At 43.3% G+C, this 24,367-nt stretch overlaps 1 protein-coding gene across 2 annotated transcripts in view; it reads right to left on the bottom strand.

Moving 5' to 3' along the window:
• Nucleotides 1-2,696: 2,696 nt before the first annotated feature.
• Nucleotides 2,697-24,367, bottom strand: part of PCNX1 (pecanex 1) — a 104,746-nt gene continuing 83,075 nt past the window's right edge. For both annotated transcript variants that reach the window (XM_063117606.1, XM_063117607.1), the window contains 12 exons: nt 22,826-22,884; nt 22,154-22,369; nt 21,400-21,653; nt 20,593-20,823; nt 16,490-16,590; nt 15,194-15,344; nt 14,258-14,488; nt 13,333-13,607; nt 11,344-11,558; nt 9,222-9,661; nt 8,386-8,526; nt 2,697-6,927 (listed from right to left, as the gene is read on the bottom strand). In XM_063117606.1, coding sequence (XP_062973676.1) covers nt 6,787-6,927; nt 8,386-8,526; nt 9,222-9,661; nt 11,344-11,558; nt 13,333-13,607; nt 14,258-14,488; nt 15,194-15,344; nt 16,490-16,590; nt 20,593-20,823; nt 21,400-21,653; nt 22,154-22,369; nt 22,826-22,884 — 2,455 coding nt within the window. In that variant the 3' untranslated portion in view covers nt 2,697-6,786. The remainder of the gene's footprint in view (nt 6,928-8,385; nt 8,527-9,221; nt 9,662-11,343; nt 11,559-13,332; nt 13,608-14,257; nt 14,489-15,193; nt 15,345-16,489; nt 16,591-20,592; nt 20,824-21,399; nt 21,654-22,153; nt 22,370-22,825; nt 22,885-24,367) is intronic.

Raw genomic sequence — 24,367 nt, 5'->3', positions numbered from 1 at the left:
GGTCTATTTATAAACAAGAGCACTGTGTGAGCAAAGACAAGCCTCAAAGGGAGGACAGACGGCAGCGTGGAGTTCACACCACAGGCAGGGAAGGGAGGGACCCCTCATGGCCTGGGACCCCTGTAGGACAGCTCCCTCCCTCCTCGCAAGAGGTCAGGGCAAGCAATGGAGAAGCAGGATGGGACCAATTTCCCTGGTACAATTGTACACTTCAGCTTTCTGCCATTTGTTCCAAGGCCCAACTACACATTTGGTTTTGAAGTGGAACTTTGCTAGAGCTCCTCGATACTCCTCACACCCATCACCTGATTAATGTTTGAATAAGGGAGTTCTCTTCCAGAACTTCTATCAGCCTCCCCACAACCTGGTGCCCTGCTGGCTGTGGATGATGGGACCTATAGTCCATATGGAGTGTGCTGGGATGGGAAAGGCTAGCTTAGATCCTTTTCCATCGGTCATTTCACCACATTCCAAAAAGCACTGCTTATGACAAAAGCCAGAGCGACAGCCAAGTTAGCCTATTGCAGACTGTGTATGCTCCTGACCCTACATTTTGGCACACGGCACCGTGAAAACTTTTTTGGGGGGAGGTATTAGTTAACTGTGGGCTCCTTTGTGGTAGTCAGAACAAGTTAGGAAGTACACTGTCTGTTTTAACGAGCTGGTTGGGCTGCTTCCAAGCTTTTATTGTACAATCATCCTGCCTCAGATACAAAAAAAACCCATTAAGGAGGAAAAGACAGAATAGCTGCACAAATCTCTTTGGGAGTGCTAGGAGTCATCCATCTGGAAGCACACTTGGTGTCCACCACTGCTTCCTCAGGGTCTGCCCAAGGCAGCCCTGAAGCCAACTGGATTGGGCAGTACCACCTTATTTTAACACTGTTGAAGGGATAGCATCCTCCACCACACCTGAGGCAGCAGGCTGGTTCAGGGGCTACTGTCAGTCTCGCTCAACCTAATGTTAGGCCAGCCCTGGTTTTCCTCCACTAGAGCCCATGATCAATTCTCCCATATAAATTTCAGTTAAAGGAATTCACAATCTGTTTTCCTGATACGTGCAGTGCTTCAGTGCAAGGGACAAAATGGAATTAAACCCAGTAAACATCAAGGGGATTTCAGTGCATTGTCTGGATTTTTGAAAATGATGCATTATTTTGAATGAGATCGTGATGATGCTTCCTTGCTTTACCTGCAAACAAAAAGTTAGTTCCACTGTGTTTAATGGCACTTACTCGCAGGAAAATGTGCCTAGAATTGCAGCATTAGTTATGTCTGCAAGGCTGAATTGTTACTGCCATCTGCTGGAAGTTTTAAATTTATTCCCGAAACAAGAGCTGAATCGTTCCAAAAGAAAAATATTTAAGGGTGCTGCAGAAAGCCAGTTTTATTTTAAAAACGATCCAGTGTGTTTTGAGCTTACCAGCCCCTCAAAAAAGAAAGAAGGAAAAGAAGAGTACAACCATCATTATGGCCCTTGGAACACATAGGGCCATTTTGAAAATACAGTACTTTTGGATATTTTCATCTTGATTCTCCTGTGTTTTAGATTTAACCCAATTATTTTGCCAAAAATACACTTCCCCACCTGGATTAGGCAGACCAATCCATGCTAAGAATATCACAAAGAACTGATGAGGCTTCCCATTTTTCCTAATTCAGCCGAATGGAGGTTCATCAACATAAGAGAACATTTTCTTGCTGGGGGATAGAACAAAATCATTCTAGTGTGAAGTTCCTTTCTCAGTACCTCAAACTCCTCTCTTGCTTGGGGGTTATTCTCTCACTCAACTCACCTTAGAGATCAGGTGAGAGTTGGGCCTTCTTCCCAAATTCTTTCAGTTAGGCAAGGACAAAGTAGGAGTTTTCATTCTTCCAAATTCTTCCTTTTACCCATTCCTCTGCTTTTCTACCTCTCAAGTTCTGTGTTAAGACCCTACTCTCCTTTGCATCTCTGTATTGTTGTTCTATATTGCTGTCCCAGCAACCATTTCAGACCATCTCTGACAATTTCCCTACTTTGCACCTTGGCAATTTCAGCATTTGTATTGACAATCTCTCTGATCCAGCACCTCCTGCCTCCTCTCTCTAACCACCTCCTTCAATGTCTGGCTTTGGGCAGACTCCCACACACTCTCTTTTTATCTTAGTCTCTGCCAAGAACTGTTCTGTCTGTGACCTCTCTACTGTGGAATTTCCTCTGATGAAAAACTTACCTCCTTCAGCATCGCTTACTGTCTGTCTACTCCCTTCTCCCCAGCTTTTGCATGCTTTTCTTACTATTACCAGTCCATTGATCAATTGGCGTTCTCCAAAGCACTGTTCTCCTTGCTGTAGCTACTTCCTGTTCCTTAGGTTCTGAACTGAAGAGTGGATCAGACCAAAGGCCTATCTAGTTCAGCTTCCCGTTTCCCCACATTACTCTTCATAGACATCAAGATACAGAATATGTACAATTTTTTTACGAACATAGGAAGCCAACTTATACTGAGCCAGACCATCGGAACATCTAGCTCAATAAGTTTGACACTGACGGGCAGTGGCTCTCCAGGGTTTCAGGCAAGAGTTTTTCCAGCCACACATGGAGATGTCAGAGCTTGAACCTGGGGTCTTCTTCATGCAAAGCAGGAGCTCTACCAGTGAATTATGGATCTTCCCCAGATGTGAGAAACTAAAATAACGGACGACAGGACGAAAAAGGTTTTTTTTTTATTTCAGTGTTTCTTCACTGTCAATACTGTCCTTTTCAATGCAACATGTTGCAAACAAATCTCCTCAGTTTTCCCCAGTTTTAAACAGCTACAATATTTACAGGCTGTTTCCAACAACACACACACGCAGACACACACACACACACACACACGCACACTCACCGACACACACCAAGTACACATACCCCTATCCCTGGCAAGATCGCCATATGCTGGTAGATGCAGAGTATATATTCCACATTCCAACTTGATATATTTTTTCTCCCTCCTCACTCTATATAATCATTAGCAGTTCATTGTCAGGCTAAGGTTCATAAGGACACTAACAAGTTTAACCCTCAAGCTATGCAATTTCCATGTGTTGAAGTCATAAGCTGAGCAACTTTATTGGTTTGTGTGTATACAGAGTAGAAACGTCTAAATGGCATTTTTGATTATTATTTTTAAAGTGTGTGTGCCTAATGAATGATGCATTACATCCCTGAAGCCTTTTGGAGCAGCCATCTTTAAAAAATTTGGGCGAGGACTAGTCAAGGGTAGTAACTCCCACCAAGGTGTTATGTACCCGCAAACATTTTACTAAGGCACATTTTAAATACTGCTATAATTTCTTACACTGTCTAGCATCACAGAGCAAAGGGCATCAGGTTATCAAACACCAAGTAAGGCCAGACAAGTACAAACCTATATAATAGGCAAAAAAAATTCCCTTAATAAAATTAGGTATATAATACCATGGTGGCTTAGCCCCATACCTAATATGAAGTTTTTCTATATGCTTTGAAAGGCTCTTCCATTTATACTACTCTGTTTGGTTGAGATATTACCATTGCTTAAAACGGCTTTGAGCAGGAGGACTGACATCCCTGGGTTATTTGGTCTCAGAATAAGGCATTTTATTGCCTGCTTTGCTAATATTTTGTCCCACAGCAAAGTTTTCAAGGCCCTCTGCCACACCATTCCAGGGCTACGTCTGTTCAGCATTTCCACATAGTTTTGTAGCCACTCTCTCTCCAGCAGCAAGACTGGGAGGGTAATGCCACAAAAGACTTGGAAGCAAAAACATGTCAGATACTCTAATAAGGGATGGCATTTTTTTAAAAAAGTACTTCTCTTCTACTACTCAGGACTCTTTTCCATTTCCTAGTTTACATGAAAGTCTACAATTCACTACTCCAACATTTGGTATGAGTAGGATTGCATATTCTTTAAGAAAAACAAAGCATTTCAAAATGAGGTAAGGAAAATTCCTACTTTATTTTCCCAGGATATTAACTGGGAAGTTAAGCATCCTTTTCTGTTCAAAGACTTACCCCTAGCTGAGTAGTCAGGATATTAAGTATAGGTTTATAAATATCCACTGTAGAAATACTATCATAAAATTATCCTAGATATACATCATTGGATATTATTTATAAAATAAAATAAATCTAAGCAAAGAGAAATTAATCTAGTGGATTACCAGCTCCGTATAAATATTGAGTATTAATGGCAAAGAATTTGGGGAAAAAACAAGAATTCAAAAAATTCTTGCACATCTTGCTGGAGAAGTTATAAGAAATTCCCCAAGGTATTGAATTGTATTACAGTTCCACATAATGAAAGTTGTGTAGCAATTTAATATTTTTGGCTTATAAGCCCATCTAACGCAGCGAGCAAAGAGAAAAGCAAATGAGCTTTGTGTAGAAACTCCATATGCACTAAGTAGATGGTCATACATTAAGAACCAAGAATCCCAGAGTTCAATTCCCAAATTAATGGGATATGGGCAAGTTAAGAAACCTGAGGATGAAACTGGAGTTATGTATCTTCCTGTGAAATATTTACTGCTAACTAGATGAGGTTAAAAATGGGAAAGCAAAATCTTGTTCTCAGAGAAATCTAACACAGGGAATTTACCATGTTATACTTTCAAGCTGACACTTTTTAAAAGAAGTTTATTGATGGATGTAACTATGTGCAAGATCACTGATTATCTTCTGAAAAGGTTGGTTGCTCTTCCCCTTATAGTTCTTGGAAAACCCAAGAGGGGAGTGATAAATGAATAAACATGTAATTGTCAACTGAGAAGGGAGCCAACACCCATCAAAAACACATGGCAGTAGGTTTCACTGATGCTTAAAAAGGATGGAAATGCCCCAAAGGCCAGGTGCTAACAGAAGGTATTCAGACAGCCGGGTCATAATTAATATTCACAGGCAATAGCCCAGACCAGAGCAGCAAAAACTTTTCAAAGGTTTTCCTTCATTCATGCATGTATGCTGTTGTTTTTCTGAAAATTAAGTATGTGATTTCACACTCATAGTATGAGTTACCTGCAGCAGTAAAAACCACAGTACTGGGAAAACTTTGCATAGTGTGTGGCCTTATCAAGATCCTAAGTTCAATACACTAAGAACAACATTTTCACCTTATTGACACTTTGCACTGCACAGCACATAGGCTGTTTTCATGGCATCAGACAATTTGCGCTAGGACATTACTTCATATCTTCTCACATCATGAAAAATCCAACTCTTAATTAGGTATGTAATGATTTTGATTTCACAGTAATTCCTCCCTTGCAAGATCACCCATAAATCATTTTAACTTAATATTGGGTTAGTTAATGAGAATAAAAGATGGCTGCTTCTAAAAGCTACAATTGCAGACTTTCAGTTTCCTATTGAGCCGAACAGAGTTCCAGAACACACACAGGAAACAATCACTACGTATACAACTTTTCATGAATGCTGTGAGCAAGTCATAGAAGCAGCATGTTAAGAATCTGCGGCTTCCTCTCCTCACCCTGATGCTATTTGAATAACTTGTTTCCCTGAAAACACACACTAAAATAACCCCAAACACAGTAAAACCTAAGATATGCAACATAAATCAATTTCACAGTTATACAAAATACAGTTATTATAGAGTATATAACCACTGAAAATAAAATTCAAGTCACAAAAAATAATAATAATGACTAGAGGGAGCTAAAAGGCGAAATGGTACAAGTAATATGACGTCTGGCTGTGCCTCCTATATTTTTCCTTTAATTAAAAAAGAAAGAAAGAAAAAAGGTCAAGTTGTTTCACCTGACCGAATATAGGAAGAAGTCCCAACACAGAGAGAAAGACACAGGCTCATTTAAAATACTGGACTTTATCCAGTTTCCCTCAAAAAAGCAAACTTCTTCCAAAAGATGATAATAGCGTATTTTAGCTGGCTCCAGTTGGGAAGCAGCCGAAGATAAAGGAAGAAAATGCACCATTGTGTGATTGGGCCCACCATAAAAGGGTGACATTTGCACCATCAACTGGTTTCACCAAAAGCAGAAACCTCTGATATTTCATTCTATAATTATTGGTGCTCCATCATATATTGTGACTATGCTAGTATGAATGCACTGGTGTGCAATCTAGTGTTTTAAGCCAAAAATGAATTAATGGCACAGTTCCTACCATCAATATGAAAATGGAGCGGGAGGGGGTTAATCCCAAAGGCAATTTAAATAATGGTCTTTTCTTCTTTTTATATATTTATATACATATAATATATATAAATAAATGTTCTGAACAATCTCAGAGTTTTTTTTTAGTGCATTGCCATAAAAAAAAGTATTAGTGCAGTTTTTTCATTAATTTTTTTCACTCACAAGGAATAAGAATCTTTAAGTCTGGTCATTCTTGCCATGAATAAACCCTCAATTCTGCTTATGTATACACTACTCAGTTGCTTAAAAAATTAACAGAATCCACATTACTGTGACAAAACATGGTCATTTTTGGCAAAACAATTACAAAAATGAGATGTTCCTATCTTAAAACTGGAAAATGTGGGGTTGTTTTTTTTAAAGCATTGCAATGCATAAAATAAAGTACAAAACAAAAGTTATGTCATGTTTACCATTCATGCACAATGTTATCCTCAGTAGCTAACTTGAAAAATACTCCAAAAAGCCCCCTTATTTATTTGGGGCCAGAGGCTGACCCACCCACCCACTTGGTTTTCAAGTCTTTTCCTTTTTCATGAGGCATTAGGAGCATCCTCTTGAGACTTCATTTCTAACTTTTTTTTGGAGAAGGACAACAAGTAGTCACACTTCAGCCCCAAGTTCCAGGACTCCAGTTTCAATCACAGCAACATATTTGTCTTCAATCTGGACAAGTAGGATGGTTTTGTCAATGTGAGATCTACTCCCTGGATCTCTGCTGCAAGGCACCCAACGGTGAATCACCTGGTGGTAGGTCAAAGGAAGAAAATTTAGCTAATACAGCCAAGTATAACTTTCAACAACCTCAAATGCTGCACTGTTCTGTTACAAAGATAATGGCCCAAGATTGGATGATCATGTCCTAATCTTCTCCCTACGTGGTGGTGGTGGTAGTGGTTTCAGGATTAGGGTTCCATGTTCCACCCATCAGGTGTCTCACCTCAGAAATTGTTCAATGTCCACTCATGGTTTTAACATTTGAACAGAACACACTACGATATTTTTCCTGCTCAAAATGGTGAGACTGTGAGCGTCATCAGACCGGGGAGAGGGGATCGTGTTTCCTTACCATCGCTTTTCCCCTGCTTCTGTCCCATGATACTTCCTCTTTCTTCACACAGGGGAAGAAAGAGGAGGTAAATAATGACCACCTGGCCTATTCAGTGGGCATTTTTATCGTGCAGCTTTTCCTGCCCACAGTAGGAAATGGCAGCACATTTCACTTCCCCCCAAAATATCAGATTTACTGGGGTTTTATTTGTTGCGGAAAGAAGACCAGAAGGAGTGGGAGGTGGTCAAAAGGACCCACAAAAAAAGTGAGTGGGCAGCAATGAAGTATGATAAAACATTCGCCTGGTGATGCTATGTATTTTACAAGACAAAACGCCCCCTCTAAATAGGCATTTAAGAAATGGAACAAGAAGAAAAGGGAAGGAAAATAATGCTTTGGTGCTGGTCTGCAGAGTTTTATACTTCAAGTATGTGCCTAACTAGTGCCTGAACACACAGAGAGCACAAAAACCCAGGACTAGTTGTGTTCTGTGATCTTGCCTTCCAAGCGTGGAACATGTACTGGGTGCGACGCAGAGCTGACCATCTGTCATGTCTCACTAGGGTTTTATTTTATTTTTAAGTACAGGATTCTAGAGCTTATGACTATTAAACTCAGCTTGAAAGCATGTCACAAAACTAAAGGACTGGGAGCTTGGGAAAGATTTTTGGTGCCAGGTGAAGACTCTCTTATTTTCCAGGCATTTTAGTCTTTCAGTTTCTATTGTTTTAAATCTGTTGCAGTATTTTAAATCTTCACACTGCTGCTAGGTTACATTTTATTTTTATTTTATACTGTAGTTTTAAACTTTTATATTGTATTCTGTTGTGTTATATTTTATGGTTTTAATTGTTGTGAACTGCCTAGAGAGCTTCAGCTATTGAGTGGCATAGTAATGGAGTAACTAACATAAATAAAATTACTAGTGGTCAATAGGGAAGGCTTGCATAAGCAGAATTATATTAAAACAACAACCAACCAACACTATATTTGCCATCATTTACAGGCTGCAGAATTGGGCTTTTTCTTAGTGCTCAAATTTACTTATTTTTAAATGAAATGTATAACTAGACCTGAGCTGTGTATACATTCAACATGCCCCCTAGAGCAAACATCCCAATCTCAAAAACAGGTTTACGGGTGGAACTCACGTGGCCTTCCATGCCTTCCTGAGGACTCCAGTCTTTCCAGGTGTTTCTCCCGGCTCTCAGCCTTATCGTCTCATCTGGCCACTGCAGTTCCTTTCTTTTGGACAGGTTGATCCCTTCCAGTACCTGGCTAGGATCCATTATCTGCAACAGAAACAGCTAAAAATATTGGGGAACCAACTATTCCAAACAAAGGTGTGGAACTTGTGGCCCACCAGATGTTGGATTCCAACTCCTATCAGCCCCAGACAGCAGGATGAGGGGAGGTAAAGTCCCAATAACATCTGGAGGTTCCTTGTCCTTGATTTAAAGGAAAATTAAAGTGTTTCTCTCCCTTATGATATTGTCCTCTTGAAGCTTTACCATTTCAAACTAGCCCGTGACTATAGGCATTGTTACCAAGTCCTAAAGAGCTGGAGAACCATAGCTTTTGTCTGCATGGAAAGGTATTTATTCTTTCTGTGTATAAACCTGCATTACTCATTGCAACAACCATCTATTTGTCATAAACTGCTAGTCATGGACTGAATCATGTACGTTTACTATTCAACTTGGGGGATGGGGGAAAGAATGGCTTTGTAGTCCTGGAAAAGTAATGGAAACATATGACACCCCTCCCACAACACTTCTATAGTTTCCTTAGTCAGCTTCTTGAGACCTGTACTTATTTTTAAGTAGCAGAATGCCAGTCCCTTAGTGTATTACCTCTACAGATACGTTACAATACGAACCACAGCAACAGTCTATGCTCCTGCATTATAAAACTTAAGTGTACCCCAGGCCAACAACCAAAGCGGGTACTAAAGGGGAAGTCAGATGTACTCCTCTGCTTGACTCACCTGGATTCTGTAAACAACATCATCCCTTTTGGCTTGTGTCTGGTTCACAGGGCTCACATTTGTGCCCGGTTGCATGTCGGTAGCATTGCCCATTCCATCCGTCCCAAGAAACCCAGCGAGGGCATGCTGTTTGCAGGCTGGGATGCTTTGGCTAGAGCTGCTTGAAGAGGGTAGGCCATGCTGCACGTTGGCAACACCGGCCTGGCTAGGGAACTCCGTTTGGTTCACCATGGACAGCCGTGACTGGATGGATGATGGAAGGTTGCGAAGGGAGAGCTGGCTGGTGGAAGAGCGCCGGCAAGGCACAAAGCCGGTCGCAGACGTGCGGAGGGAGGAATGACGACTGCTGTAGCAATACGAGGACTGGCTGGCGACGGAGGCACGAGCGGGGGAATGTCTGACGAGGCTGGACTGCACAGAGTGAGCGCTGTGGCTGGTGCCTGAAAAGGAGATATGACCAGGAGAAAAAAGAGCAAATGCTAGTTTCTGATATAAGATAGGTTCATTTTTTAAAAAAAGATATACAATTCTTTCTTGATCTAAACTTGATGGGCAAATTGGAAAAGCCTCACCTAGTTTAGCTACAATAGGGCTGGCTGCGTCAAAAATTAAAACTGCAATCTAGGCCAGTGTCCTGTTTCAGAGGCAGCGTCTGCTACCAGCGTGTGTTACTCTAACTGGGCCAGCAAAACACACGGGTCCCTCTAACTGGCCAGCAGAGATGCTTCAAGGTTGCTGGGAGTACCGAAAGCGATAAGAATCCGCTCACTGGGCAGTTCAAGGGAATCCGAGCAATGGAGACAGAGAGCCTGTCTGAGGTCCAGGTTACGAAATCCAGTCCAGGCCAAGAGTCCAGGATACAGGAAGAACGCACAGCTACCGACAACAGGTCAAGATGTTGCTGTCAGAGTTGGTTTGGCTGGCCTGGCTGGCTTTTATCCAAGACCTAGCCTGGACACAGCCAACTCCCAGCTGCAGTTCATCAGAGTGCTTTCTGGTGAAGCCAGCTATATAAGGATGGCATTCACAGAGCTGAGTTCCTGGCCGGCAGCTGGGCGCCTTTCCTAAGGGCCTTTCCTAAGCCTGCTCTCTGCACTTCGTAAGTCATCCCTCATGAGGGCTGAGTGGACGCTCCTCTTCTGCTCAGAACCCGACCCATCTGGCAAAGGAGGGAGCCCCTCCCGCACCCGACATTCGGGAGGGGCCTGCTTCCTCCTCAGCTCTTCTTCCATCACCCTCCTGAGACACTGCCGCTGGATCGCTCTCAGGGGAAGAAGGGTCCTTGAACTCAGATGAGTCAAGTTCCTCCTCAGAAGAAGACTCCCTGGGGTGATGTGTGTGTGTGTGACAACAGTCGGTGCCTTCTAGAAGTTGCAGTAGCTATCATAGCTTTCATTCATACACTGGGATAACAAATGTCAGACAAACGTTTTGAGACTACTCTCTAAAATAAACTCTTAATCTTTCTTGTCTTCTCTCATGGATGGTGCACATGGCTCAATATGGCAGCAGTCACCACGTTCTCAGCTATTGGTTTGCATTGGTTGCCAACATTTTTCCATACTACCACAGATTTCTCTTGGCTTGGGGCATGACATGGCGGAAACTGACTGACGCATGTGGTGGTGAGCCCCTGCACAGAAAGAGCTCACCAAGGGCAGTGAAAACAGCCACTGAGAGCAATTTAAAATAACCTTGACATGGCAACCATACATTCTGCAACAACCCCAAGTCTTTCAATGGATGAATAAAACCCATGAGATGAACTTATGACTACCAAACTGCTCTTTTAGGTTTGGTCCAAGAAGAGAGTTACTTAAAGCACATGCTACTGCATGACAGGCCTAACAATAATTGGTTAAAGGATTTCTAGAACTTCTGTACATGTGCTGATAGAAAAAAAAAAAGCCTTCCCTCAGTCTTCTGTGTTCCTCCACAACATGACCCAAACAGGAAAGCACAGGTGGAGAACCTTGATGCTCCAGATGTTGTCGGATAACGCCTGTCATGCTGACTGAGCCTGATGGAAGTTGCGCGTCCAGCAACTGGAGGGCTATAGGTTCCCCATCCTGACAGTAAGGGATGTAAAGGCAGACTTTCGCACGCACTGGCTCAGCTTTACCTAGAGTAGTGGGGTGAGACGTGACAGGAGGATGCAGTCCTATTCCAGGCCCCTGTCCAACTGTTACATTCCCTCCTCCGCCTCCACCTTGCGACACGCTGCTCTGAGAGTCGTTGGCGTTGGCACTGTTGCTTGTGCAGGAAGCTCCACCACCAGCATCTGAGTCTTCAATGTTTCCCCCACTGTTGCAGCCAGCACCGCAGCCTTTGCGTAACCTGAAGACAAGTGAAAACGCAATAGGAAACAGGCTACAGCAGGAGTAGGCTGCCTTCGGAGGTCTGTATTTGTAATTTCTTCCCCCTGGGTCTGTATTTTTTGCTGTTTTTTCAGGATTTCCTCTTCTCTTCCAGCCGCTGTCCTGCATTTCCTCTTCTCTTAGCCCCTATATTTCCTTCCCACTCTCTGCCCCCTCCAGCTCAGGACCTCCTTCCCCTACACCCCCCGCAGCCACCTCTTCTCCTGTCTTCTTCTTGCCCCCTCACCCACCACTTCTGCCACCACCACCTCTTACCCGCTGGCCCTTCACGCAAGGCCCCACTATTTCCACTGCCTTGCCTAGGCGCCTGCTCACTCACTCACTCACTTCTGCCACTGCCGCCATCTGCCGTCTGCTTGCTTCACTCTCTCCTGTCCCTGCCGATTCTTCCTACCACTGCGTTTACCTCAGGAGCAAGGAAACAGGAAGCCTGTCAACTTCCTGCTTCCTCGCTGCTGAGCTGAGTGTGACATTAGGAAGCGGCAGTGGGGGTGAGGAGGGGAAATGGGGGATGGACCCCCGGAAGCAGCCAGGTTGCTGACCCCTGGGCTAGAAGAAGCAGGCTCCAGTCTTTAACACAAGCCTTCCAGAATTCTACAGAAATTATTAGAAAAGGAATTGAGAATAAAACTGCCAGTATTATACTGCCTTTATACAAATCTAGCGACCAAAATTAGAATACTGCATACAGTTCTGGTCAACACACCTAAAATAAGATATTGTAGAGCTGGAAAGACCAGAAAAGGGAAGGTTACAGCAGCTGGGACTGTGTAGCTTGGAAAAAAGGAGGCTGAGGTGTACAAAATTATGCATGGTGTAGAGAATGTGGATAGGGAGACGTATTTCTCCCTCTCCCATAATACTAGAACCTGGGGTCATCCCATGAAGCTGGTTGGTGGGAGATTTAAAAGGGGCTTTAAAAGGGGGGTGGATAAATTCCTGGAGGAGAAGGCTATCAATGGCTCCTTGTCATGATGGCTAAGTGCAACCTCCACTATCAGAGGCAGTAAGCCTATATACTTATTTCCCCCCTCCTCCTCCTCCCTCCCAATCCCCTTTCCTTTTGTGTCATGTCTTTTAGATTGTAAGCCTGTAGGCAGGGACTTTCAAGAAATACTTTTGTAAGCCGCCATGAGAGCCTTTTTTGGCTGAATGGCGGCATAAAAATCCTTAAATAAAATAAATAAAATAAAATAAATATACTGGGGAACATGGATGGGAGGGTGCTGTTACAATGTGTCCTGCTTGTGGGTCCCTGGTCGACAGCTGGTTGGCCACTGTGTGAACAGAGTACTGGACTAGATGGACCCTCGGTCTGATCCAGCAGGGCTCTTCTTCTGTAATTAGTCTCTCTAGATCCTCAGATGAACTTATACATTTTGTGATGAATTATTTTGAATAGAAAACAGTCACTATGTTAAGTTAACTTACACAGTAAGTTAGTGGCACAGCTGTGATAAACCCTCTGGGCATAAGCTATCCACACAGAGTTTTGCTGTGAATCAGCAGACTAAATATAAAACTCAAATTGGCAAGGTGACTGAAATGGGGTTTTCACATCTCTAAAACTGTGAAATTCCCCCCGTTATAGTAAGAATCATACCTTGCATTTGCTACATAATGGAAAGTAGTGAAGCACAAAACTTTTATAATGTAAGCTGTATTCTAAGACAGTTGCAGTGGAACATACTGATTTCCACAGATACTCTCTGGAGACCTCTTGAATAGCTCACCTGTGCCATGTAGATACTATGAAGTTCTTAATGTTTCCAAAACTGATGGCCCCTCCAAGAATCTCTTTGAGCTGTTCGTGACTATCTGAGTAAGAAGTTGTCAGAGGTGAGACATAAATTGGGTATCCAATAGGCTGATCACAAGATGAGTTTATCATGTTCCTCAAAGCTTGCTTTGCATTTTGGATGCTCCCTCTTTCTGGATTCCGATTGCGCAAAAAGACCAGCTCCTGCTGCTGCCCAGCCCAAAGGCCACGCACGCACTCCTTATTTACCTGCAACAGAACGGAAAGAGGCAAGGTAGGCCATACTAGAGAATTCAGCATGAGAAGTAAGAAGAATGAAAAAAATAGTTGCAGCCTATACTTGAGGGTATCAAACCTTGTTATAATGGATTTATGGTACCTGAGTGTTATAAGAACACTTTCACCAACTACATGTACAAATTCACAATGATCTTAAATTTCACCACCTTCTTCTTTTTTTAATACACATGCACAAACTGCAAGCAGCAACACAAAGTATAAAAGTGAGTCCAGTTTACCTTCTCCCATCTGATGGTTCTTGGGCTACAATCTAGGGAGCTTTGGGCTCAGTAAGACTTAGTTCTGAGTGAATACACGGAGGATTGTGCTATTAAGGTTTCACCTTTTAAAGCCCTGCTTAGTTTTTCTCCTCCTACTTTAGGAATTTGAAGTCAAATCCTTCCTACATTTAATTTTATGGAAAACACATGCACAACAGTACTAAAAATCTGAACAACTTCTCATTTGCCAGGAATTCGGCTTTTAAAAGAAACACAAAAACACACCAACCAACCTACTCAAAACACCAGCTTCACTATCACAGGTGAGAAAGGGCCCACCTTTGCTACAGCTCATTCAGGAACGTTTTCGTATCAGTCACACTACAAAAAGCAACTTACTTTAATGACTCTGAAGATTAGATAACGCTTATTCAGCATGATGATTTTGTATTCATTGGTGCCATCATCCATCACATGGCGAAGGGCAAGCAAGGAGGGAGAATTGGACAGGACAGCACTTCTCCAAGCAGGGTCCCCTTCATGAGCTATAACCAGATTTTGCTCATGGGATGTAATAGCTTCATAGAGAACAGCAGGGTCATCGTATTCATCTGGAGAAGTGAAATGATCCTACACAGAGGAACGAAAGCAGCATTGTATAGTAGGGTCTTCATTGCGAAAAGGAGAGTTAAAATTATGCAAATTTAAAACTATGCAATTATGCAATCACAACAGCACCTCACCAACCCCCAAATTGTTTGTGGTGATATCCAGACAGATTAAAAATTACAAAACAAATCTGTGTTAAAGAGTTAATTTATTAAACACTTGGGGGACTGCTAACTAGATGTAAGAGACAGGACCGGCTCTGGATTCTACGGAAATTTTTAGTTGTTACTCGTGAAAATTGTTCCTCTTCAGAAAAAGGACATTTTTTCAGTAAAAAGATTTTTTTTCAAACCTAGGCTTTTGGGGGAGGGGAAGAAAAATATGTATATGGATAAGCTCACCTGAATAAACTGACAAAAACTGTGCTTCCAATGCTGCTAAATGACATGTGAGCGGACAATAATTCATACTGAAGTGCAGCACTGAGCCAATTGAAATTGTATTTTTGGGCAGACTACCTTTTTGCTTCAATATTTTCCTCATATATTGCTACCTGTGTGCCATTTCCCCCTCCTCCCCCAGTTCAAAACGTGTCCCCTGACCTAGGTTTTCACAATGAAACCTCATACCTCTGGAGTCCCACAGAGCCCTGTCACTCCACCTGAGCTAGACTAACCTAGTCCGCTTTCAGTCCTGCTGCCTTGCAAGCACGAGCCGCCTTCATACCTGATGCAGTTTCAATGACATGCGGATTCCAGGGACCACCACTTTCCTTAGCAATTCCATGTCTGCAAAGATCCATTCATCTCGAATTGATGAGATACGAAAATCTCCTTTAAACAAGGCATGGAGCCCGTACAGAAAGGATTCCAGATTACTGTTTAGTTTGGAAAAGAAACCCAAAGCATTAAAGTCTTCAACCTTCTACGTTAGCAGAAAAAGGCTGTAAAGAAACTAACACTTCCAATTCTATACTTACAACTGCTAATGCAGACTAGAATTGTCATTATAAACAAGGTTGACTCAGAAGACTAGTGAAAATCCTACAAAAGTTCTTTGGTTTTTTCCTGCCCTGGCCGAGTGTGAAGCAATAGGCTGAGATACCCAAGGGCAAATAATCATCCTCAAGTTACCCTGCAGACAGCAGCTTAAGTCCTTCTAGTTGAGGAGAGCAACAGCAGAAGTTCTATGTAGGGACTCTCACTACACTGAACTCAGCATATTATTCATTTGGAAATGTCCACCTTGTGCCAATCTTTACCAAAATGCTTTGATGTTTCCTGAATCTTTCACCTCCCTCATTATCACCCTTACACATCCTTTTTTTTCTTATTTATTTATTATTGCATTCATATCCTGATTTTTTTCCTACAAGGCGTACATAATCCTCCTCCTCTCCACTTTATACTCACAAAAACAACCCTGTGAGGTGGGTTGGGCTGAGAGTCTGTGACTGGGCCAAAGTCACCCAGTGGGTTTCCGTGGCTGAGTGGGGACTAGAACCCAGATCTCCCGACTCCCAGTCCGACACTCTAGCCACTACACCACACTTGAGAAGGTCTCATCGAATCAAGGTCTGCCTGTCATCTCCCCATCCCTTGAGTTGTATTCACCATTACAATTTTGCTACTCTGTCAGAGAGAATGGCAGTATGGCCACCAAGTCATATTATTTAATACTGTCACTAATTTTAAACAGATGGAGCTTTCCACTGGAAAATAAGTCTCTTGAAATGGTCTAGATGAGACTGCTCCAGCTATCTGATGCATGAAGTAAACACATTTTCTGTGCAATTGCTAAGCTCATTGTCTCCCTTTAACACACTGCAAGAATTTGTCATTTACTTTTAATCACTTCCATCCACAGGCCCTTGTCAGTAACTCAGATGCTCGGCCTGCCCCACACAAGCCGTTTGGGATATATGTTTGCATACAAAAGTCCTACAGGTTGGGGAATGGAAAGAGGTCAGAATGATCTGAACTTCCTCTTTTGTCAAGTTCTGGAATAAGGGATTTACATTACCTGGACATATGATGTGAAGCAGTCCCCAGAGCTCTCCGACCAAGAACACACAGCCCATAGCAAAGAGTCACCACAGAAGAATCTTTATCTGAATTAAGAGACTTCAAGGAGAGAAGGAAGCGAACAGGTTAAGCAAAACTGATCGGAAGTTACGACTGCAAGAAATACGATTGGGTTTACAGGTAGCGGAAATGTTATCATTTCATGAATGGTGTCCTACTTCCTTAAGAAAAGCACCTGTTCTTTTGAGGGGGAGAAGGTGTAGCCTGCCATTGAGATGGGGGACGGGCGTAGCTCAGTGTTAGAGCGCCGGCTTTGCATGCAGAAGTTCCCAGCTTCAATCCCCAGCTTCTCCAGTTCAGGCTGGGGAGAAAAAACAACCCTGCCTGAAAAACTGGAGAGCCACAGGCAAGCAGTGGCTCAGTTCAGACGACACACTAGTCAATGGTGGACTATTTAATCAGTTGTTGCTTAAATAGCCCACCTTTGACTATTGTGTCATCTATCAGGCAAAAACTATGCCACGGTTGGTTATTTCCCAAAAAATAACCAACGGAGATAACCCAACGTTTGCAGAGTTGCTTTTCTACGCAACCGTTGGTTGTCGTGTCGCGTGGTGGGCTGTGTTGATTCTTTCCCCTGCCGATAGAGTCGTGAGGCAAGAGCAGCAGAAAGCCCGGCCGCTTTAGTCGCGCGTGGCCCCGTTGGCAGGGGAAATAATCCCGTGCCAGTAAGTGCTTGGGGAACCCTGACCGTGCCGTTCCTGGGTGGGGCGGCATGACACTCAGCTCCCCACGCACTTCCCTTGCACGGGCACATGCCACCCCTGGGTGGGGCACCCCCTATCACAGCACCCCCCATGTTCCCAGGGATGTGCATGTCCCTTGCCACCATCACCACCACCCCCGGTCCATCTGGAGATACATTCGAGGGAATAGAAGGAGCCCCTTCCATCCCCTCGAGCCGATCCCCAAATGGATTGCAGGGCAGGAGGGTGAAGAATGCTTCCTGCAGCTGGACGTGCAACGTCCAACCACAGCAGAAATCCATCCGCCAATATTGGAGCGCAGCGGGGGGCATGTGCAAGGATCCAAGCTGCTGCTGTGACGAGCAGGAGGCATTCTTCTGCGTCTTGTCCCATCCCCATTCATGAGAACCAAAGGCCAGTCCTTTGCTTAGGCAGGAGGACTGCTTGCGCGTCCGATTCTCCTGCATCCCTTCTGTCTCAGGAAAGCATTGTCCTTCTGTTCTCCTGAATGGGGATGGGACGCCGAAAAATCCCTCCTGCGCATCACAGCAGCAGCTCGGATACTTGCACACCCCTCCACCGCTGTCATTTCCATAGCAACGAGGCAGTGGGCGGCATTATCATAGCCGCTCCTATCCCTTTTGCTATGGAGACGGAGTCAAAGACACGTTGGCACAGAGAGAACTTCTCCGCTGAGAAGGCCTCAATTCTCTTGGTGATGCCTTTTCCATCCCCATCTAGTTTCCATCCTTCGATCCAGAGAGCTGACGTTCACGGTGACATGCAAAGAGACTGCTCCGGAGCTTCCTCCTTCTGCGGTGCCTGCGGCAAGCATCACCTGGCATGCACCCGCTGAAGAAGGAAGCTCCGGAGCAGTCTCCTTGCGTGTCACCATGGACATCAGCTCTCCCTGCCCTCTGGACTGAAAGTAAATGGAGAGCGAAAAGGAGGCGCTGAGAGAACTGATGCCCTCTTAGCAGAGAAATTCTCTCCGTGCTGACACGTCCTTCCCCATTGGGGCCATGGCAACAGGGAAGGGGGTGGCATTGCTATAGTCGCCCACTTCCCTGTTGCCATGGCTCCGATGCGGAAGGACATGTCGAAGCCAAACAAAGTCCTCACTGCCTGTCCCTCCGCACCGGGTGCAGTGACAACCAGCGGGCACGTCGCCTCCAATGAGAGGGGAGACACAGTGCAGAAGCCCTAGCGGAGCCTTCTGTCATTGTTATTTCAATATTGTATTTGTTTTATATGCTCTTTTAACTAATTTTATGTATTGTATTGTGTCTGGATCGAGGGAGAGGCGGGTAATAAATAAATAAAATGTATTATTAATAATAATAATTATTATCTCTCCTCTTGACAGGAGCTGGGATTCATCTACCACTGTGGCCATCGCTCGGCAAAAGGCTGCAATGTCTCCACACAATGCGTCTCTCCTCTCCCCTCCACCCCTCCCCACGGAATGGCAGTGCCCTGGTAAGGTAAGAAGTAACCAGCGCTGCCATTCAGTGGGGAGGGTCAAGGGTGGGGGGAGAGACAAAAACTCAACGGAGTGGAAATAGTCCACTCCACAGAGCATCAGTTCCATGTTGCCAAAGGGCACTCCTCAAATAGCCATCCGTGGAGTGGACTGTTTCCACTCAGTGGACTAAAGTGTCATCCAAACGCACCCAATATCAACAATACTGGTCTAGATGCACTACTGGTCTGACTCAGTATAAGGCAGCTTATACTGCTCTATGTTTCTATGTAGGAGCAGAGATTATACTTTAACAAAGGATGCTGGAAGGCTACCTTTCATGCATCATAAGGAGATGGGATATTGTACTACCAGTACTGGATTTGGACTAGTACTAGTATAGCCTTAGTAATAAAGTTCGTTACTTCTCTTTCTGTTTGGAAAGCCCCTTCCTTACTCTACCTGGCACCCTATGACCAATCATCTGGACTCGAGTCTTCTGCCTGACATGCTGGAATAGCACCCTGGCAATATCACTGCCATCCTGTGCTGCAAAGGAGACTGCATTTGGGTTGCAGCTGATGCACTCTGCCTAAGGCCTTATTTGCTGATGGAACAAATCTCGGTATCAAAATCTTGGAAACACATTGCAAGCCATTTGGAGCCAAAAGCAATACAGCTATGTAACCTTTCCTAAAAATACACTGAATGTGTAAACACCAGTGTGCCGTGGGGATGAAAAAGATGAATTCCATGGCAGGGATTTTTAGGAGAGATGGACTAGGATCAAAAATGTAGTGGCTGCATTTGGAACTGTGTATAGTTGTAGATGCGATCTCAAAAATAATGTTGTAGAACAGAAAAAGTACAACCAAAAAGTTCAAGATAGTGGACCCTTCTTCGTATGAGAAACCGCTGAAGTGGTTGCAGATTTTCTGTTTAGAAAACCAAGATGGCTAAATGGTGACAGAATAGAAGTTTATAAAACTATGCAAGGTGTGGAGAAAGGGGAGACATGTTTTTCTGTTTCTCTCCTAACTCAGGTCACCTTAACGAAATTGACCGGTAACAGATCTGATGCACAAAAGGAAGAGCTTCTTCATACAGCGCATAATCCACTTGTAAAGCTTGTTTCCAGAAGATGTGCAATTGTCATTGGCTTAGACCTGTCCTCCATGAATTTATCAGTCGTTATTAGCCATAACAGCTAAATGGAATGTCCATCTTTACCTGGCAACGTACCTCTGAACACCAGCTGATGGGAGACAGGCAATGGTGGGGGAGAGACACACATCTGTTGCCTTCACTCCCTGCTTGCAGGCTTCCCAAAGGCATCTATCCACTGTGGGGAACAGGATGCTCAACTAGTTTGCTCTTGGTGGTGACCGAACAGGGCTCTTCTTATGTTCTTTACCTACATTAAGACTCTTCTTTGGGCTCTTTCCCAGGGGGAAGTTTATTATGTAGGAACAAGGGAGAAGGCCTTCTCAGTGGTGGTACCCTATGTATGGAATTGCCCACCCCACAGAATCTCGAGTGGAACCGATGTTACTAGCATTCCAGGTTAAAAGTTTGAAAGGGGTTTTGTGCTTGGTCTGTTCTGCTGTTTTATGCTTCTGGTTTGCTTTTATTACAATGCTCTTTTACTGTTTTATTGTATTGTATTTGAGGCATGTTTTCGTTTTTCCATCTCTTTTGTATACCGACCTGGTATCCATTGGAATAGTTTAAATATACTTTAAGTAAATAAATAATTACATTGCTTTAATGTGACATCACTTCCTCGTGTGCTTTTACTGTTCTAATATGCACCATTTGTCAGGATTTAAATACGATTGGATCAGTAAGACATCAGATCTTCCTAGGAGTCCTGAATAATTTAAAAGTGCTTACTTTTTCTCTCCGAGAGCAGCAGTATTCTATCCAGTTGAGATAAATGATGCAAAAACTCTCTCTGGAGACCCCTGCTAGGCGGTGGTCATAATCCTCATCAATATTAGGATTGAATGTAGGGTCCACATCCACATAATGTTGGTCTGCACATTGCTGTAGCCCTTCCTGCATCGTTTCATTTGATAACCATTCTTCTAGCTTGGGAGAGGATGTTACATAATAGATGATGCCCTGCAAAGACGAAAGGTTAAAGGCATTAACACATGTATATCTGACCACAACTCTTTATAATGATTTGTATGTATCCTTGCAAAAGAAGGGGAGAAGGAACAAGCAGATACTGTGAAATTGTTGAACCTATTTAATTGGTTCATCCATCATTTCCTGAATAGAGTAAGGAGGGAAAGAGGATGAAGAAGAGGAAGAAGAATGAAATTGCCCTGAGCTATTCAGTTGTTCAGAAACTATACACAAATGACACTTTGAAGACATTTAACAGAGCCGATATGTAAAATGCTTTTATGAGGCGGGGAAAGGTTTGTACTTGATGTTAAATTTCAAAGTGACTCCACTCAGTGATCATGAATCTATTTCTAACTCTAATTCTCCTTCTGAAATTAACCAGAATGCTCAGTATCATTAATATGAACTACTTGAATAAGCCATATTATTACACATTTGTGAAGAAGCAGACGGTTTTGCTTATTTGGCTTATAGATCTCCCACTTTTTGCATAATATTGCAAAAATCTTCATAACGATCACACCTTTCACTCCCAAGAACAAATGTGTTAGGTCTGGACTGTACCTTCACATAGTAAGTGGTGAGTATCTTCCTCAGATCAAAGACTTGTAGCATGGAAGCAGCACTGTTGTCCGTGATGCTGTAGCCCTCCAACACGTACTTTGTGACCAGAACTTCCCAGGCCAACCAGCGCTGGCCAAAAGCAGCATTGAAAGACAGCATGTGAGGGATGTGACCAGGTTCACAGCAACAAAACCCTTCATCTTCCTCTACACCCTCAGTGATAGCTTCTACTTCTCGTTGCTGACAATATGTTCCTGAAGTGAAAGAGGGTAACTCTTACGAATACTAGCAGTAACTACAACAGCTCTACAAGGTAGGGTAGTGACTGTTATATAGACAGAGTAATGGAGGGGGAAGAGAGTTACTTTGGTCACCCAGTTACTTCACAGCTGACTTGAATCACAGATTTCTGGCTCACAGCTCAGATTCTTAACTAAGAAGCGACAGCCCAGTAGGAAGATGATAGAAATTACCAAAATGAGACCCAATTACTATAAAATGTAATAGGCTTGTGGTTCGAGTATTTTAAAGAAAGTAAGATTTAAATTATCTGATAAATATTTTACGCTGAAATTGGAAGGGGAAGCATATTCACACCTTCTGATTTAACCCAAATGAGACAGAACCTTCTGACATTTAAAATATGCTTCAAACCAAAAGGCCAAGCTGCAGTAACTGGTTTGCAATGAAAGATTTCTGAAGCAGGAAAGCGGTTCAGGGAGAGTGAGTAAACGTGTATCCAGGTAGTTATTACCTCTAAATTCAAGCCCTCTCAGTTGGAAGGTGACCAATCCATTGCCAATCTCTATAAGGTGTACTAGTGCATTGAGGTAGTCAGAAGCAAGGATAAAGCAGTCCCCGGTGCTGTAGTTCCCCCATCGCCCCAGGAGCAAGTCTCCACACAGGCTGTGCTGAAGGGACCGGGTTAAGTGTTCGTAGAAGATTGAATTCAAGTTATTGTCATCTGAACCTGCATGGGGGAAAAAATACAGGTAACACTCATTGATAGAAGGAAAGGTCATTTTTCAAAATTTTCTTTTCTTTTCTTTCTTTCTTTCTTTTAATTATTGCATTTGTATGTCGCTCCATGGGTGGTTCACATAAGATAAAACATTTAAAACATTTAAAAACAATATACAAAAATAAAAAACCACAAAAACATGCAAAATACGCATACAATTACTTTTTTTGCAGCCTCTATTATAGGAACAGGGACACACCTGAACCCAAATATTGTAAATACAAATAAATCAAGTGCGCTAATACAAGACAGATTGGTTAATTCAGAAAAAAAAACCCCGTTTAAATCCATGAGATTAATGTGCCATTGAAATCCCTGGTTTCCCTGAAAGGAATATGAACTTAATGATGTGCCATGACGCAAAATAGCTAGAGGATCAAGGGAACTGCTTTTGACAACGATTACCTGGATTTCTGTCAAGCTGGGAAGCCAGTCTCGTGTTTGAGTGGTCCACTCGTTTTGTGCTGAAGAAAATGACAAGACATGAGAGTTATTTGTTTTCTTGAATAGCCTCGAAATGGAGCGTTGCAGAGTTATTACCCGCTCTCTGCGCCAGCTGCTTGCTTCCCTCCCATTCTACCTGCCATGCTTGGGCTCCCTACCCCATGCGTGCCTTCCCCTAAGGCCAATGAGGAAAAAATTCCACGCAGAAACTAGAGCACTCTGTTGCACTTTCCCAACTGGTGACTATTTTAAATCCCCGACACTCTGTAGGCTAAAATAGAAATTGCTTACAAAGTAGCCAGAGCACCTTGTTGGGGGAAATGCAATAAAGTACGAAGAAGGCTTCTATTTTCAGTCCTTCATTTTTCTGCCTGCCTGACTCTACCGCAAGGCACACTGACAGGGACTGAAGCTAGAGCACGCCAGCGAATTCTTCTGCACTCAGTTTGTGCACTGTGGCTGCTGTCAGGCTCGGCACGCCATCTCTGTCAAGAAGCGGACAAACGCAGCCACTACAGCTCTTCCGACTGGAGACAGACACGGATGCTGTGGGCTGCAATGAGCCTAAGTAGCTCTTTGGACTTTCAGCCAGGTTCCTATGCTTCTCAGTCTTTCGATTCAAAAGACATCCATCAGTGAAACCTTTCGATGTGGTTAGAAATTCTCACTTCACCTCAGAAAAGTCTCCTTACCTCACAAAGTTCTGAATGACACTTATGAAACCATCACAGAAATTGGAAAACCAAAGTTATAATTGCTATCAAAAACATTTTTAGGGAAGCAATAGTAACAATGAAGTTGAAATATTGCTCAAAGGATTATCAGAGTGGATGATACTCCATCAAATACCAGAGGTATCAGAAATATCCAGTATCAGAGACAGTACGCCTATTTACACCAGTTGCTGGGGCACATGGGCGGGAAGCTGCTGTTGTACTTGTGTCCTGCTCGTGGGTTCCTAGTCAACAGCTGGTTGGCCTCTGTGTGAAAAGAGTGCTGGACTAGAAGGTCTGACTCAGCATGGCTTTTCCTGTGTTTTTATGTTCAAGTGCTATGATTCCTAACTCATCAGATCAGCAAGAAAAAGCACTAATTGTCCTGCAATTTAAGGCAGTTTCTACACCTGCCTTTTTTCCAGGGATTGTCCCAGGATCATCCCTGTGCATGCAAATGCCACACAGGGGATCCTGGGAGCAGGCAGGGACGATACCTCCACTTTCCTGGGATAATCCTTAGGTGTAGAAAGGGCCCAAGTAGTAATTTGAACTTCAGATAAAGTGTAACTCTAAAATAGTTTGACTGTTTTTCAAGTGAAATTACTTTTCAATACATGATTGCAGAAGAAGCTTATTCAAGCGTCTTCGACTAAGCCAGGTTATTTCTGCCTTTGTTCAGTTCACTACCCTGAAGGATTTCCACTGTTGTTAGCTGGAAGCAGGTTGAAGTGAGGCTATTGGTCAGCCTGAAGAAAGTAATGTTAATTGTGCAGCAACATAGTTCTTC

Source organism: Elgaria multicarinata, chromosome 2 (assembly GCF_023053635.1).
Source record: "Elgaria multicarinata webbii isolate HBS135686 ecotype San Diego chromosome 2, rElgMul1.1.pri, whole genome shotgun sequence".
Lineage (NCBI taxonomy): Eukaryota > Metazoa > Chordata > Lepidosauria > Squamata > Anguidae > Elgaria > Elgaria multicarinata.
This window is presented reverse-complemented; position numbering and strand designations above follow the sequence as displayed.